At 44.8% G+C, this 14496-nt stretch overlaps 1 protein-coding gene across 2 annotated transcripts in view; it reads right to left on the minus strand.

Moving 5' to 3' along the window:
- SNX33 (sorting nexin 33) overlaps positions 1–14496 on the minus strand; it is a 92541-nt gene that overhangs the window by 34713 nt on the left and 43332 nt on the right. The window contains exon 2 of one of the 2 annotated variants that reach the window (XM_033167721.1): positions 11520–12593. The exons of the other annotated variant lie outside the window; for it this stretch is intronic. Coding sequence (XP_033023612.1) covers positions 12340–12593 — 254 coding nt within the window. The 3' untranslated portion in view covers positions 11520–12339. Of the gene's footprint in view, positions 1–11519; positions 12594–14496 lie in introns of those variants that run through there. 2 annotated transcript variants of the gene reach the window in all.

Raw genomic sequence — 14496 nt, forward strand, 5'->3', positions numbered from 1 at the left:
GGATGGTTTGGAATAAAAAAAGCATCTTGAGTAAAACAATCATCTTAATGGCCGCTATCCTCCCCCAAAAATATAACTTCAATCTGTTCCATATTTCAAAGTTTGTTTTCACTTCTCTCCATGTTGTTATATACAGTGGTGCCTCGCAAGATGAAAATAATTCGTTCTGCGAGTGTCTTCGTATAGCAAATTTTTCGTCTTGCGAAGCACCAAGGCAGAATAGCGGTTTTCGCAGGGGAAAAAAAATCGTCTTGCGAGGCAAGCCCATTGACTTTTTCGTCTTGCGAGGCAGCCTTACGCTAGCGATTGCCTTTCGTCTAGCGAGGCATTCGTCTAGTGGGGCACCACTGTAATTGTCTTTAAAGAGATTTATGTTTTTCGGGGATAGCCAGACACCCAGGTATTTTATTTTCTTTACCACTGTTATTCCAGTTTCCCTTTGTAGCTGTTCTGATTGTTCCACAGTCAGGTTTTTTACCATCATTTTTGTTTTATCTTTGTTAATTTTAAGTCCTGCCATTAATCCAAATTCTTCAATAACTCTTAAGGCTTCCCCTGTTGAGAGATGTGGTTCCTGGAGTGTTACAACTATATCATCGCGAATGCTTTCACCTTGTATTATTTTATTCCCTGTTTTATTCCTATAATGTTTTCTGTCTTTCTTAATTTTTGAAGCAAAACTTCCAATGTTGCTATAAACAATAAAGGTGACAGGGGGCACCTTTGTGATTGGGAAACTTTCTGTTAGTCTATTGTTTACTATAAGTTTCGCATTTTGTGCTTTATAGATTGCTTCTATTAACCTCATATAGTTTATGCCTAACCCCATTGCTTCCAAATTCTTTTTCATAAAAAACAGGACACATCATCAAACGCCTTTGCCACGTCGATAAAGATTAGTGCAGCTTGTTTATTTATTTTGATTTCTAAGTATTCAATTATATTTAGTATGTTACGCATGTTATCTTTTAACTGACATCCTGGCAAAAACCTGCCTGATCTGAATGAATTTGCAGAGGCAAAATCTTTTTAAATTTCTGGACCCTTATATTTGCGAATAATTTATAATCATTGTTTAACAGGGATATCGGTCTATAGTTGTTTATACTTGTTAGTTCCGTTCCTTGTTTAGGTATTAGCGTAAAGTACGCTTCTTCTCATGTCTTGGAAATCTGTCCTGTCTTCATTATATTATTCATTACCTCCCTCAAAGGAGAAATTATTTGTTGACTTAATTTCTTGTAATACAGTGGTACCTCACAAGACGAATGCCTCGCTAGACGAAAAACTCGCTGGGTGACTCACAAGACGAATTTTCCTATGGCCGCGACTCGCAAAACGGAAACGTTTTGCGGTTGTTGTTTTTTTCGTAAAACCGCGCTTCCTCCGACCGTGCTTTGCAAGACAAAATTTCTGCTATACAACAACACTCGCGGAACGAATTAATTTCATCTTGCAAGGCACCACTGTCTTTTATTGGAATGCCGTCTGGCCTAGGGGCCTTCCCATTTTCCCCTTGCTTCCACAATTAACTCCCTTATGGGATAGTCAGTGGCGGAGGAACCCTCTCCAGCACCCGGGGCGGTGCAGCCCATATGGACTGTGCATGTGCGGCATCCTGTGCGTGCACAGTTTGTACTGGCTGCCGCTTGCGCATGGTGGCTGCATGAGCTGCTGCACATGCGCGGCAGCCTGTACGGACGCCACATGAGCACGCACCCTCGGCTGCTCTACAACTAGGGGGAGGCAGGGGCCATCTTGTCACCCCTCCCATAGTGGAACCCAGGTTGGCTCGCCCCCTCCATCCCTCCCTTCCTATGCCCCTGGGGATAGTTCCACATTATTATTATTATTATCACATGTGTATATAGTTTTGTAACCTAAGTCTGCCTTCAGGGATCCAACTGTGAACTGAATGATTGTGAGTAAACTACTTTTATATTGACTTATTAGATTAGACCAGGGGTGGCCAACTCCCAAGAGACTGCGATCTACTCACAGAGTTAAAAACTGGCAGTGATCTACCCCATTTTGTGGTGATCAGGTCAAAGTTGTTGAGCTTCTTTTAGGAAGGAAGAAGGCCCATTTTTAGGGGTTCAGGTCAAAGAAGTTGAGCTTGTTTGACGGAGGAGGAAAGCCCCGCTTTTTTGGGGTACAAGGCATAAATGTTGAGTTTTTTTTAGGGGAGCCAAAGTTGTTGAGCTTCTTTGGGGGGAGCCAGTGATCTACCAGTGATCTACCTGTTGGACGTGCCTGGATTAGAAAATCTTGTTAGATTATTAGATTGTTGTGTCTATTCTTTTTAAGAGGGACAAGAAGATATCTTACCAGGAATCTTATAGAGAGAGGCTCAGACAAGCCTGCAACAAGCTAACCGCTGTGCAAATTTAAAAGGGGGGGATGTTTAAACTCTGCTAATATATAGAACTTGCTAACACAAGTTAGGAATTAAATAATATATCCTCTCCTGCCTCCCTGAACATTCCCACAAGCCATGGGGATTTCCAGCTCTCTCCCGCTATGTCAGCTTTATTGAATTATTGAATTATTTGCAGGACCTAGGGCAACAACCATTACGTCTGTTACTGGAGAAGGAAGGCAGGAAGGGGAGGGGGAGAAAGTTCCAGGGTTATAAATTAGAGTGGTGCAAACAAAAATAACCTTTAGCTTGCCTTTCAGTTTAGCTCACTTCTGGGACCTGGAGGTCATGATGCAAGAAATAACTCCTTCCCAAATGCAGTGTGGAATCCAAGGACTGTAGGCATAACCCATTTTTCCATAAAGCACAATTGCTGAAAAATGCCATAAGATGCAACCTCCTTCCTTCCTTCCTTCCTTCCTTCCTTCCTTCCTTCCTTCCTTCCTTCCTTCCTTCCTTCCTTCCCTGCATTGCTTAGACACTGTAGCACAGCATGCACTTACAAGTAGGGGTGGGGGGTATCAAACATATCCTTCAAAGCCAGGCCACAAAGAACTGGGAGGAATGTTAAATGGAAGCAGTCTTGCTCAATGCTCTGCTTTTATTACCCCTCTCCCCACTTTAAAAAAATACAGTGTCTGTTGGCAGCAGGTGTCCCATTCCTGGTGATGCCTGGGTAGCATTCTATTTTGGGATCTTGGGCCTGGGCTGGATTTCAGCTGGATTTCGGCAGCATGGGAGAGCCTTTTATCAAGTGTTAAGGTATGGAATATGGTGGTAGCGGCTGGCAACTGTTGTAGCTGGCAGGGAAAGCAAGGAGTCCTCAGAGGCAGGTTTTATTCCAGCCACATGATGGCATCAGGAGCCATCTGAGCAATCTCATTGCTGTGCCAGCCACTCCTTAAAAGCCCTGTGAGGCTGGGAGGGGGGAGTGAAGTAGGTTCAGGGTTGAAATGTAAAATAATAAAAAAACCAGGAAGGTTAAGGAACGGATAGGCTTTTTTTTCTACCACAGGCTGACACAATATCAGTTAGTGAAGAATTTATATTTCATACATGCACAAAACTAGCTGCTGGAAACCAAGGAGAGAGGGCTGCTCTTGTGCTCGAATCCTGCTTGCAGGTTTCCCACAAGCATCTGGTTGGCTACTGAGAAAAGAGGAGGCTGGACTGGATGGGCCCCTTTGGCTGGATCCAGCAGGCTATTCTTCTGCTCTTAGGTTCAAGAAGGTAATCCCCCTTTCCTTCCCCATACAGAGACCAAAACAAAAACACCCACCCACACCCCAAAGTTAAACCTTGCCAGGAATTGCCTATTAAAATGTCATTTCTGGGCAGCTTTGGTATGCTCAGAAGCCATCCTACATAAGAGGAAACCCACATACAGCTCCACAGACATATGGCTACGCTTGTGCATTCAGACCATGTCTCACTCACAAGGGGTATTTTTATAATTTTATAAATTTTATAAAATTGCACATTGCTGCAAATATGCGGAGAACTGAATTTAAAATTACAAAATGAGAAAGTGAGGGAACCGACAGTCCAACTCCCATCATTCCTGCCCACTGGCGAGGACCAGCCCGCCCACTAGGCAAGCTGTGGTGACTCCTCAGGTGGCAGGATCCACAGGGCTGATCCTGATGCAGACATTTACTTTCCCCTTGTTTCTGATGTAGAGCTGGCCTCACTCCTTCTTTCCGGGGGGGGGGGGCATTTTGTGGTTCATCTTTCTCCTTCCTCTATATGACATCCTTTAATATATTTGAACATAGCTATCATATCACCCCTTAATCTTCTCTTCTCCCTAAGCCGTTCCTCATAAGGCATCATTTCCAGGCCTTTGACCATTTTGGTTGCCCTCCTCTGGACACGTTCCAGCTTGTCAGTATCCTTCTTGAACTGTGGTGCCCAGAAGTGGACACAGTATTCCAGGTGAGGTCTGACCAGAGCGGAATACAGTGGTACTATTACTTCCCTTGATCTAGATGCTATACTCCTATTGATGCAGCCCAGAATTGCATTGGCTTTTTTAGCTGCTGCATCACACTGTTGACTCATGTCAAGTTTATGGTCTACCAAGATCCTTTTCACATGTACTGCTCTCAAGCCAGGGGTCACCCATGCTGTATTTGTGCCTTTTATTTTTATTTTTATTTTTGCCCAAGGGTAGTACTTTACATTTCTCCCTGTTAAAATTCATCTTGTTTGCTGTGCCCAGTTCTCTAACCTGTTATGGTCATTTTGAAGTGTGATCCTGTCCTCTGGGGTATTAGCCACCCCTCCCAATTTGGTGTCATCTGCAAACTTAATCGGGATGCCCTCAAGCCCATCATCCAAGTCATTGATAAAGATGTTGAATAAGACTGGGCCCAAGACAGAACCCTGTGGCACCCCACTATTCATTTCTCTCCAGGATGAAGAAGAGCCGTTAATGAGTACCCTTTGGGTTCGGTCAGTCAGCCAGTTACAAATCCACTGAATAGTAGCATTTTCTAGCCCACATTTTACCAGCTTCTTTACAAGAATATCATGGGGCACCTTGTCAAAGGCCTTGCTGAAATCAAGATAGGCTACATCCACAGCGTTCCCGTCATCTACCAGGCTTGTAATTCTGTCAAAAAAAATGAGATCAGATCAGATGACTTATTTTTCAGAAACCCATGCTGACTTTTAGTGATCACAGCGTTCCTTTCTAGGTGCTCACAGACTGTTTGCTTAATGATCTGCGCTAGAATCTTTCCTGGTATTGATGTCAGGCTGACTGGGCAGTAATTGTCTGGGTCTTCTCTTTTCCCCTTTTTGAAAATAGGGACATCATTTGCCCCCCTCCAGTCTGCTGGGACTTCACCTGTTCTCTAGGTATTCTCAAAGATTACTGCCAATGGTTCTGAAATCACCTCTGCCAGTTCTTTTAATACTCTTGGATGTAGTTCATCTGGCCCTGGAGACTTGAATACATCTAAACTAGCCAAGTATTCTTGTACTACCTCCTTACTTATTCTGGGCTTTCTTTCCCCTGCTAAATCATCTGCTTCATACTCCCATCCATCATGAACTCCCTTCCCTTTTAGTATTACTGACCATGGGATCACACCCAGCGTTTCCCTAAGTTTTCTGAAATTGGCTTTCTTAAAGTCTAGAATTTGAGTCATAGTATGCTTGGTTGCTCCTTTCCGCTGTATAATAAACTCCAGAAGAGCATGATCACTCCCACCTAATGATCCTGCCACTTCTACCCCACTTACCAAGTCATCACTATTGGTTAGGGCCAGATCTAAATTAGCTGATCCTCTTGTTGCTTCTCCCACTTTCTGGACAATGAAATTGTCTGCAAGGCCATTGAGGAATCTGTTCGACCTTATGCTCTTGGCTGAGTTTGACATCCAACAAACATCAGGATAGTTGAAATCCCCCGTTACTACTATCTCACTTCCTTTTGAATGCTTGGTCATCTGTTCCAGGAAGGCATCATCTGTGTCCTCAGTTTGGCTTGGGGATCTGTAGTAAACTCCCACAATGAGATCACTGTTATTTTTCTCTCCCTTAATTTTGACCCAGATACTCTCAGTTTGGCTTTGAAGTTTTAAATCCGGGATCTCTTCACAGGTATACACATCCCTGACATATAACGCCACTCCTCCTCTTTTCCTGTTTGGTCTATTTCTCTGAAATAGATTGTATCCTTCTATTACTACATTCCAATTATGAGACTCATCCCACCAGGTCTCAGTGATGCCTATTATGTCGTATTTAGTTTGCTGTACCAAGAGCTCAAGTTCATCTTGTTGGAGGAATACAGTGAGGCAGCAGAGCAGCTGGTCTTTAAAACAAAAACAAATACAAAAAAAAGCCAATAGGACACATCTCTTTGTGACCTGCATGACACTGGAAGACCATCGCAAACTGCAGGGACACTGGCGACCCTTTCCCAGGAAGACTTGGGGGAGGCCCATGGCCCAGTGGCAGAGCATCTGCTTTGCACACCAAAGGCCATAGGTGCAATCCCAGACTTCTCAGAGAGATGTAGGAGCAGCTGGACATGGAGGATGGGGCTATTTCTTCATGGACACGAATCACCCCAGTCTCAGATAAGCCAACAGGTGCAATGTTAACCAAGCCAGTTGCTATGGCAACGGCCCAGTGCCCTCTATAGATGATTAAGGGATATCAGGTCAACGGTCTGGGCTCTTGAGCTCATTGGCCAGTTAGTGACTCTCTCTGTGACTCGGCATCTGTGCTACGTCTTGAAGCTGGAGCAACAGGGAGACCCCAGGAGGGAAGAGGGCTGCTCTTGTGCTCAAATCCAGCTTGCAGGTTTCCTTGGGGGCATCTGGTTGGCCACTGTGAGAACAGGAGGCTGGACCAGCTGGACCCCTTTGGCCGGATCCAGCAGATGCTCTGCTTTGGGTCTTAAGAGAAGGTCTCCAGAGCTGCATCTCTTATTGTTTCACTTTCTTTCACTAGCAGCACCAGAAGGAAAATAGGCTTCCTCCTGCCTGCCTCTCCTTGCAAGCAAAAGGGGAGGAAAGGGGTGTTTGATTCCCTGAGACTCGGTCAGAAAGGAAGAATGTGATATGAAGGGAGGGAGCTGGAGGACAGGCAGACTTGGAACATCTGGTTCCAACATGTGGCACAAACAAGTTGTTAAGCCCTCTTGCACAACAACAGCATGGCGTCCATAAGCAAATCCAACACATCCCCACTTCCTAACCTGATGCCTCTGGGAAGCCTGTCTCCACCTGAGGTCCCCACAGACCGGTATCCAGAGCCATGCTCCCTCTGAATGCTGGAAGATTCAGGACAGATAAAAGGAAGTCCATCTGCACACAGTGCAGAGTTAAACCATGGAACTCACTCCCACAGAATGCAGTGAAGAGGATTAGACAAATTCATGGAGATTTCTGACTTGGGGTTGAACAAGATGACCCTCGGCTTCCCTTCCAAGTCTATCTGGTTGGCCACTGTGGGAACAGGATGCTGGACTAGAAGGGCCCTACTGGCCTGATCCAGCAGGCTCCTCTTACATTCTTAGGTGCTTATGTTATTTAAATCTGGAGGTAGCATTTAGCCACAATGACTAAATAATAAGGCACTGATGGCCTTATAATTTACTTATTTGTACTCTGTATTAATTGTATTAACTAATAATTCCAATCTTAAGCCCCAAAATGCTCCCACAGCAACTTACACGTTGCTTTTTATTATTATTAATGGTCCTTACCTTCAGGCTTATTTTTTTAAAACACAACACAGAAGGAAAATGGACTAGGAGGATGGAGAACAAATCAGACTTGCAGAATTAGAAGGGACTTCCAAGGCTCACCTAGTCCAACCCACTGTAGTGCAGGAATCTCAGCTAAAGAATTCCTGGCAGATGACCATCCAACCTCTGCTTAAAAGCCTCCAGTGAAGGAGAGTTCTTCCTGATGTTTTGTCAGGAAGCCATCCTATTCTTTGGAGCAGCACAAAACAAGCTTGCTCCATCATCCATTTGACAGCTGTTCAGATATTTGAAGGTGCACCTCCGTGAATTTTTCTAATCTTCCCTTAAATCAAGTTGCTAAGTTGCTAGTGGGATTCTAGACATTGCCCACCTCCAAAGCTGGCACCTCTAGGTAGCGCAGCAGCAGCAGCCACTGTCCCTCACATCCTCCAGCCTCTGGCCAGCCCTATAGCTTCAATGTTAATTGTGGATATTTTTGGATACAGTATTTTATATATATATATGGATTGAAAAGAGTAGCATAGGACTTTTAAAGAATGTTTAGAGAGTGCTCCCCACTTTACATGATTTCACTTTTGCACAGGGGGCCAGAAATATAACCCCCAAGTAAGTGGGGAGTTGCCTGTAGTCTATTGCCAGAGCAACATGTACTCTTCTGCTCTTAGATGCCACCTCTGCAGGGAGCTAACCATGGTCCTGTTCTCCTGCAAACTACCCTGCACTCCATGGAAGCTTGTCCTCTGCAAACCCCAACCTGGAGCAGGTGAACCTCTCTGGAGAGAGACTGTGTGTGCGTTGCTTGGTGAAATTGCAGCAGTAGTTGTCGTGACGTTGTAGTCAGGGGTACGTGATGCTTCAGTTCTCTGCATCTCTCTCTCTCCAGGGTCAGCAGAGCTGGAATATATGAGGCAACTTGCATGCCCCCCCCGGATGTTGCTGCCATTGGCCCTGACCACTGGTCACACTTGCTGGGGCTGTTAGAAGTTGCCACAAGTTCCACCTCCGTGAGTGAAGCTTAGTGAATCCCAGCTCAGAATCCCAGCCTTCGTGTCAGAAGCTGGGTCTGACGATACAGAGGACAGGGAAGGGAACCTAATCAGAGATGGCTGCCTGCCTTCCAGTGTGGCAGCTGGCAGGGTTAAAATATGAGGTGGAGCTGTCAAGTTCCCCATAGCCACTTAGTTACACAGCAGGTGAAAGGGGCGTTGCCAGGGTCCTGCCCTGCTGCTGCTAGGAAAAATCCACCGAGAATTCCATCCCCCCCTGGAAACACACACTTCTGCAAGGGATGCTATATTGCAGGGGTGATGTAGATTGTGATCGGGGTGCTCCAGGTAGATTGTGGGACAATAGGAAGTGATCACTGAGAAACAACACTGGCCTCCCCCCCCAAAAAAAAAGCTAAACAACCCTTCGCAAAACTCCCCCCATTTAGTTGCCACCTTTGGTAGATCACTGCCAGTTTTTTTATATACTGGGAGTAGATCAGTCTCTTGGGAGTTGGACATGCCTGTTATATTGGAAGACTGGTTGGATCAGGGCTTTAGAACTCTGGCCCTCCAAAAGTTATCATTAATGTCATCATCATTATTTATTAAATTTGTATACCGCCCTTCATCCGAAGATCACAGGGTGGTTCACAACATAAAAATACGAAACGAAAACACAGAATACCCTGTATACCCATCATGTTGTTGGACCCCCAATTCCCATCATTCCTGACCATGCTGGCTCAGACTTGTGGATGCTGGAGGCCAACAATATCCTATACCAGGGGTGGGGTGGGGGTTCAGCCTGAGGGTCACATTGCCTTCTGGACGACTTTCCAGGGGCCACATGCCATGCAAAAGTAGCAGAGCGACCCAGGAACATTTGTGAGGGATGATTGCATTGCAGCAACATTCAAAGAGCCACGGGCAGTGGCAGCCCTTGGGGTCTCACATTTCAGTGGTGCCGTGTGTGCGATGCCAAAATTTGGCACCCCGGTCTCTAGTCTTCCATTCTACATCATCAACTATGATGTGGCCCCCATGAGATTCCGTGCCCAGTGCAACTGAACCTAAATCTACCCTTAAGAGGCTGTCTTAGAATCCAAAATGTGCAATCTCTTTGTGAGACAATTTGAGGTTGGTTTGCTGGCTTAAGTGTCTAGCCCTCATGGTCACAGAAGTTTGAAACTGCTTTTGGAACAGGCTAAATGATCTAAAACTGGAGCACAAGTAGAAGGAAGCTTGTTGTTTCAGAGGCCTCATGCGTCAGAGGTCTAAGCATAAGCACTGTGCCAGGGCTGTGTTGTATTATGACTGGGACAGGAAATTCATGTTGCAGAACTGGTGCACATTGGGTCTGCCTAGTTTATGAAAATGACATGGAAATCACAATGCTGATATAAGAACATTGGTAAGCAAATTACTTGTTGCTTCTCTGCATTTTTCAGCAGCAGGAGTTGCTGACTCCAGGCTTAAACAACTCTCTGGTACCGCAAGAAACTCTGGAGTAAGTCCAAGCCAGGCCTGGTTTCCTTTCTATGCTGTAATTTATTCTCAATATTTCCCTGAGAAAACAAAGCCCACGCACCAGCCCAATCTATCAGCCAGCAAGTGTTGACAGTAACTACCCCCCTTACTTTGACACCCTCCCAATCAGCCAAGGAAAGGCGCCTGCCTGGAAGCAATTTATACCTACAGACATGTACATCCATCCCTCTTCCCAGAATCCTGTCTTGTAGGCACAATTGTGAAGTAGCTTTGAATAACAAGAGGTCACGCTCCACCCGTAGCTCTTTAATCCTGTCATTGCTCCCTTTCCTGTGTTTGCCTACTCCCACCCCACCTGCCCATGTGACTCGGACTTCCAACTTTTTGCAAATGAAAACAAGGACACTCCTTAACTTCAACATCATTGTTCCCACAGCAAGGACCTGCTTCTCAATACACTGCAGCAAGGAAGGTTCATTGGCTGGATGTGACTGCAGGGCATCCCTATCTGGCTGGAGGCCTCCCATCACTGCCCCCCAACTACCACCACCCTTGGGCTTTTCAAGGGGCATCCTTGCTTTGGGCAAAACCTCCAGAGCAAGGGTCAGGATCCCCCTTCAGCCCCATGCAGCACTGCCAATAGTCAGGGGAGATGGGAGACCCAACAAAATCTGGGGGACATGGGTTTGGGGAATGCTGATCAAAGCAACTTCCAAATCTGAACAAGTGTGGTTAGGTTCCCTCCTGGGTTTTCCTTCCTTTTCACTTGAATAGCTGGTTTTACCAGCCAGTTTTCTCTCTAAAATGTCCACGTTTTGCAATATCTAAAACTAATCACTCTTTCTATTTCCCTAAAGCTTTCCACCTTACTTTCTGAAGTGCACATCTGCCTATGTGTGTTAATGCACTGCTGCCAAATCCTTTCCATTCTGAAATCTCTTCATGTCAAGTCCAGGCTTGCTAATCAAGGTTGACACAGACATACCTATCTGCCTCTGTTTCCCCTTTCTAATGTATTTGCAAATATGTGTGTTATGATCTTCAAGATGTCAGGAGCGAGTCTCATGCGTGCAATCCTACTCCCCAGGCTATGGGCAAAGACTGCTCAGCCAGGGCTTGTGCTGGTTGCATTTCCAGCCCCAGGCTGGCAGATCCTGGGAGATGACACTGAGGAATTGAGGGGGAAGACCCCCTTTCATATCACTAGCCTGAGTACAAAGAGTCAAATGGGACCCCCCCCCCCCGTGCAGCCTCCCTCTGCCAAGGCAACACAGCATGGCAATGTGTCTGTCAATGTGTCTGAACCTTTTTCAGACCATCCTTTGCCCCAGTCTCCATGAACAAAGGCTCCTGCATCCATTAAAAAAAAACTAATTAATGACCGTACAATGGACCCTTTGAATTTTGCCCCAAAATACTCTTTCAGTAACAAACCAAGCAGAATGTAAAAATTGTGGTTCCCAAGTATTGTTTTGATTTTAGAATACAAAAAAATAACAATCCTATAGTTATCTCTGTGGACAGTTTAGAAAAAAATACAAAGGTGCTGATACCTTGTGTGTTTGTGTTATTTCCCCAAAAGATCCATTCTGTTACACCAAAATTTACATTCCAATCCCTCTGCCTTTTTTAAAAAAACACTTATTTAAGCTCACCACAACCTACCTAGAAAGTACTTGAGTTGTGATAAGCAACAAACAACCCTGATCTCATTCATCAATTCAGAGGGGGGCAGGGCACAATTAGGATGAGAAAACTCTAGAAGATCAAGCCTGAGAAGCAGCAGAGAGCAAAGAATAAACTCCAAAATGACAAAAGTTCTGTTTCCAATTTGTCTACAAAACATAATTTCTCACTTCCTCTGTAAACAATGCAGATCAGGAAGAAGACAGGATGGTGTGTTTGCTGGAATGTCGTTTTGCCTCTCCGTTCAGTATGGACAAATAGAGAAGCTACAACGTGGAGTTGGGTTGCTGGTGCTGCAAGCTTCCCTTTTTGATTGTGTGCATACTGAGGGGCTTCAAAGGCACCCAAGCCCACCTGGCAATGAGCCCTCCACCTCAACCCCCCATTCCTAAACCCCCTTAAAAGTGCAAGCCTGGCTGTATGGTAGGAAGGCACACTTCTCATGCCCAGAGGTACTCTTGTCCAGGCGCAGAGGAAAATGCAAGCCTAGCTCATCCTCCTGATGCCAGGCAAATGAGAGCCGGGAGGTACTAGAGGCTGTCATACATCCGCAAGGTCTTCTCCAGCTGCTGACTGACTCTCTGGTAGAAGATGATCTGTTGCTTGAGGTACGACTGCATCATCCTCTTGAAGTCCAAGATGCGCCTCTCGTGGAAGTGGTTCATCTCCGCCTGCAAGGCAAAGCCCACCACGCGGCAGCGCTTGCGGATCCCGTCTGCCTCCTCCTGGTCCATCTTCCCCTCGTCGCTCATCCTCTGGCTCTCCTTCACCTTGGCAAAGGCACCTGCCCAGGGGGAGCGGGGCAGAGAGAGACAGCATGCAAAGGCAACACCATTAGATGGAGGGTACCCCACTCAGAATCGTCAGTCTCCCCTTTTAAAAGGCACCGTTTGCACAGTTGTTTTAAACCAGTGGTTCCCAACTTCATTTTGGATAACCCCCCACCCCTTTGATTCATCCCCAGTGCCCCCTATCAAACCCTATAAAAAAGCAACATTCAGAATAGCAGTTTACATAACCCACTAAGGAAGATATTAACACAATAAAATTCAGACCAGTAACAAATAATTGCATTTATTCAAAATCCAGTTAAAGCTATTTAGTTTAATTAATTCAACAAAACTGATGAACACCCAGGCCCAAGGGGAAACTTGAGGTTTACAGAAGCAGGAATGAAAAAACAGTCTGAAAACAGTCCGATGAGGACTGAGCATGCTCAGTGGCTGCAGAATAAACTGGGTGTTAATCCCTCTAAGTCAGAGTTCCTCAAATTTGGGTCCCCAGCTGTTGTTGGACTTCAACTCCCATCACCCCTTACCACTGGTCTTGCTACCTAGGGATGATGGGAGTTGTAGTCCAGCAACAGCTGGGGACCCAAATTTGAGAAACATTGCAATTGGATACCTGGCACATTTTTATCAGGGCCAATGAGAGTGGGGCGTGGGGACCTGGTGCAATTTTCTGGTGCCTGGCTATCTGACATGCTTTGTGTAATTCTCAACAAAATATATAGTTAATATCCAATGCATGCACAATCCTGAGTAACAAGCTTGCAAACTTGTGCTGTGAACCGAGAATTTTCAAGCATTTTCGACTCCTATACGGACTTCTGCACTTTGACAGCCCAGACACATCTTACTATGCACAGTTGCATTTGTATGTTTTTGTAAGTGAACACCGTGCAAATGCAACAAAGTTGTGTAGTGCACATTGTGTTGTGTTACATGTATGTACAAGCTTAATATTTAAAGTATATGGTTTGTTCGACTACAATCATGGGGTTTGTTGATATTAGTCATTAGGATCTTAATATTCTCAACAGGTACAAATATTATCATATCTATTCTTAACATAAAAATGAGACTGCACATTTATTTTATAGCCTTGTTAAAAAAAATAGCCATTCCACCCTGAGGGGCCCATTTTTTATTTTTTATTTTATTGGTGCCTAAACCTGCTCTCAGTCTTCCTGGTCCTGATTCTTATTTTACACTAATGCAAACTATTTCAGTTCTACCTAACAATCTCAAATAAACTGTCTCACATTCCAAGGTAGTAATGATTACCACAATGGTTTTAACAGGTTGGGGTTTCTTGTTGGCTTAAGTTAATTTTGGAACCAGAAGGTTGCAAAAAGACTAACTGTGTTCTGACCTTGCTTTGACTTCTTGACTTCCTTATATCTTCCTTAAAATCACTGTCCCCCTTCTCCAAGCTAAGCATGCTGCAATCTAGTTCTTAAGTGTGGAAATAAATGATTAAAAGTGCAGTTTGACCTCAAGCAAGACAGACTGGGAAAGAAAGAGAGGGGCCACATTTGGATCGTCATATCAATAACCTTTGATATAAACAAGCTTTAAGCATTTGCGCAAGCAAAAAAGCCAGGAAGTTGCAGTTAACTAGTTTCCTGTTGCAACTAAACTAGAAAACTGTGGCTGATCTAAAGTTTACTAACAGTGGAATCCTATACGAGGTCTGCTCAAATTGTATCTTTTCTGTAAACTGATGTTTTGTTTTGTTTTACAATCAAGCAGTTACCGTATTTTTCGCTCCATAAGACACACTTTTTTCCTCTTAAAAAGTAAGGGGAAATACCTGTGCGTCTTATGGAGCGAATTGCCCAGGGGCCAAAAGCAGATTGTGCTTTTTATTTTACAAAGAGAAAAGGGAGTGTTGAAAGGACCCCC

The sequence above is a fragment of the Lacerta agilis genome, chromosome 13 (assembly GCF_009819535.1).
Source record: "Lacerta agilis isolate rLacAgi1 chromosome 13, rLacAgi1.pri, whole genome shotgun sequence".
NCBI classification, from domain to species: domain Eukaryota; kingdom Metazoa; phylum Chordata; class Lepidosauria; order Squamata; family Lacertidae; genus Lacerta; species Lacerta agilis.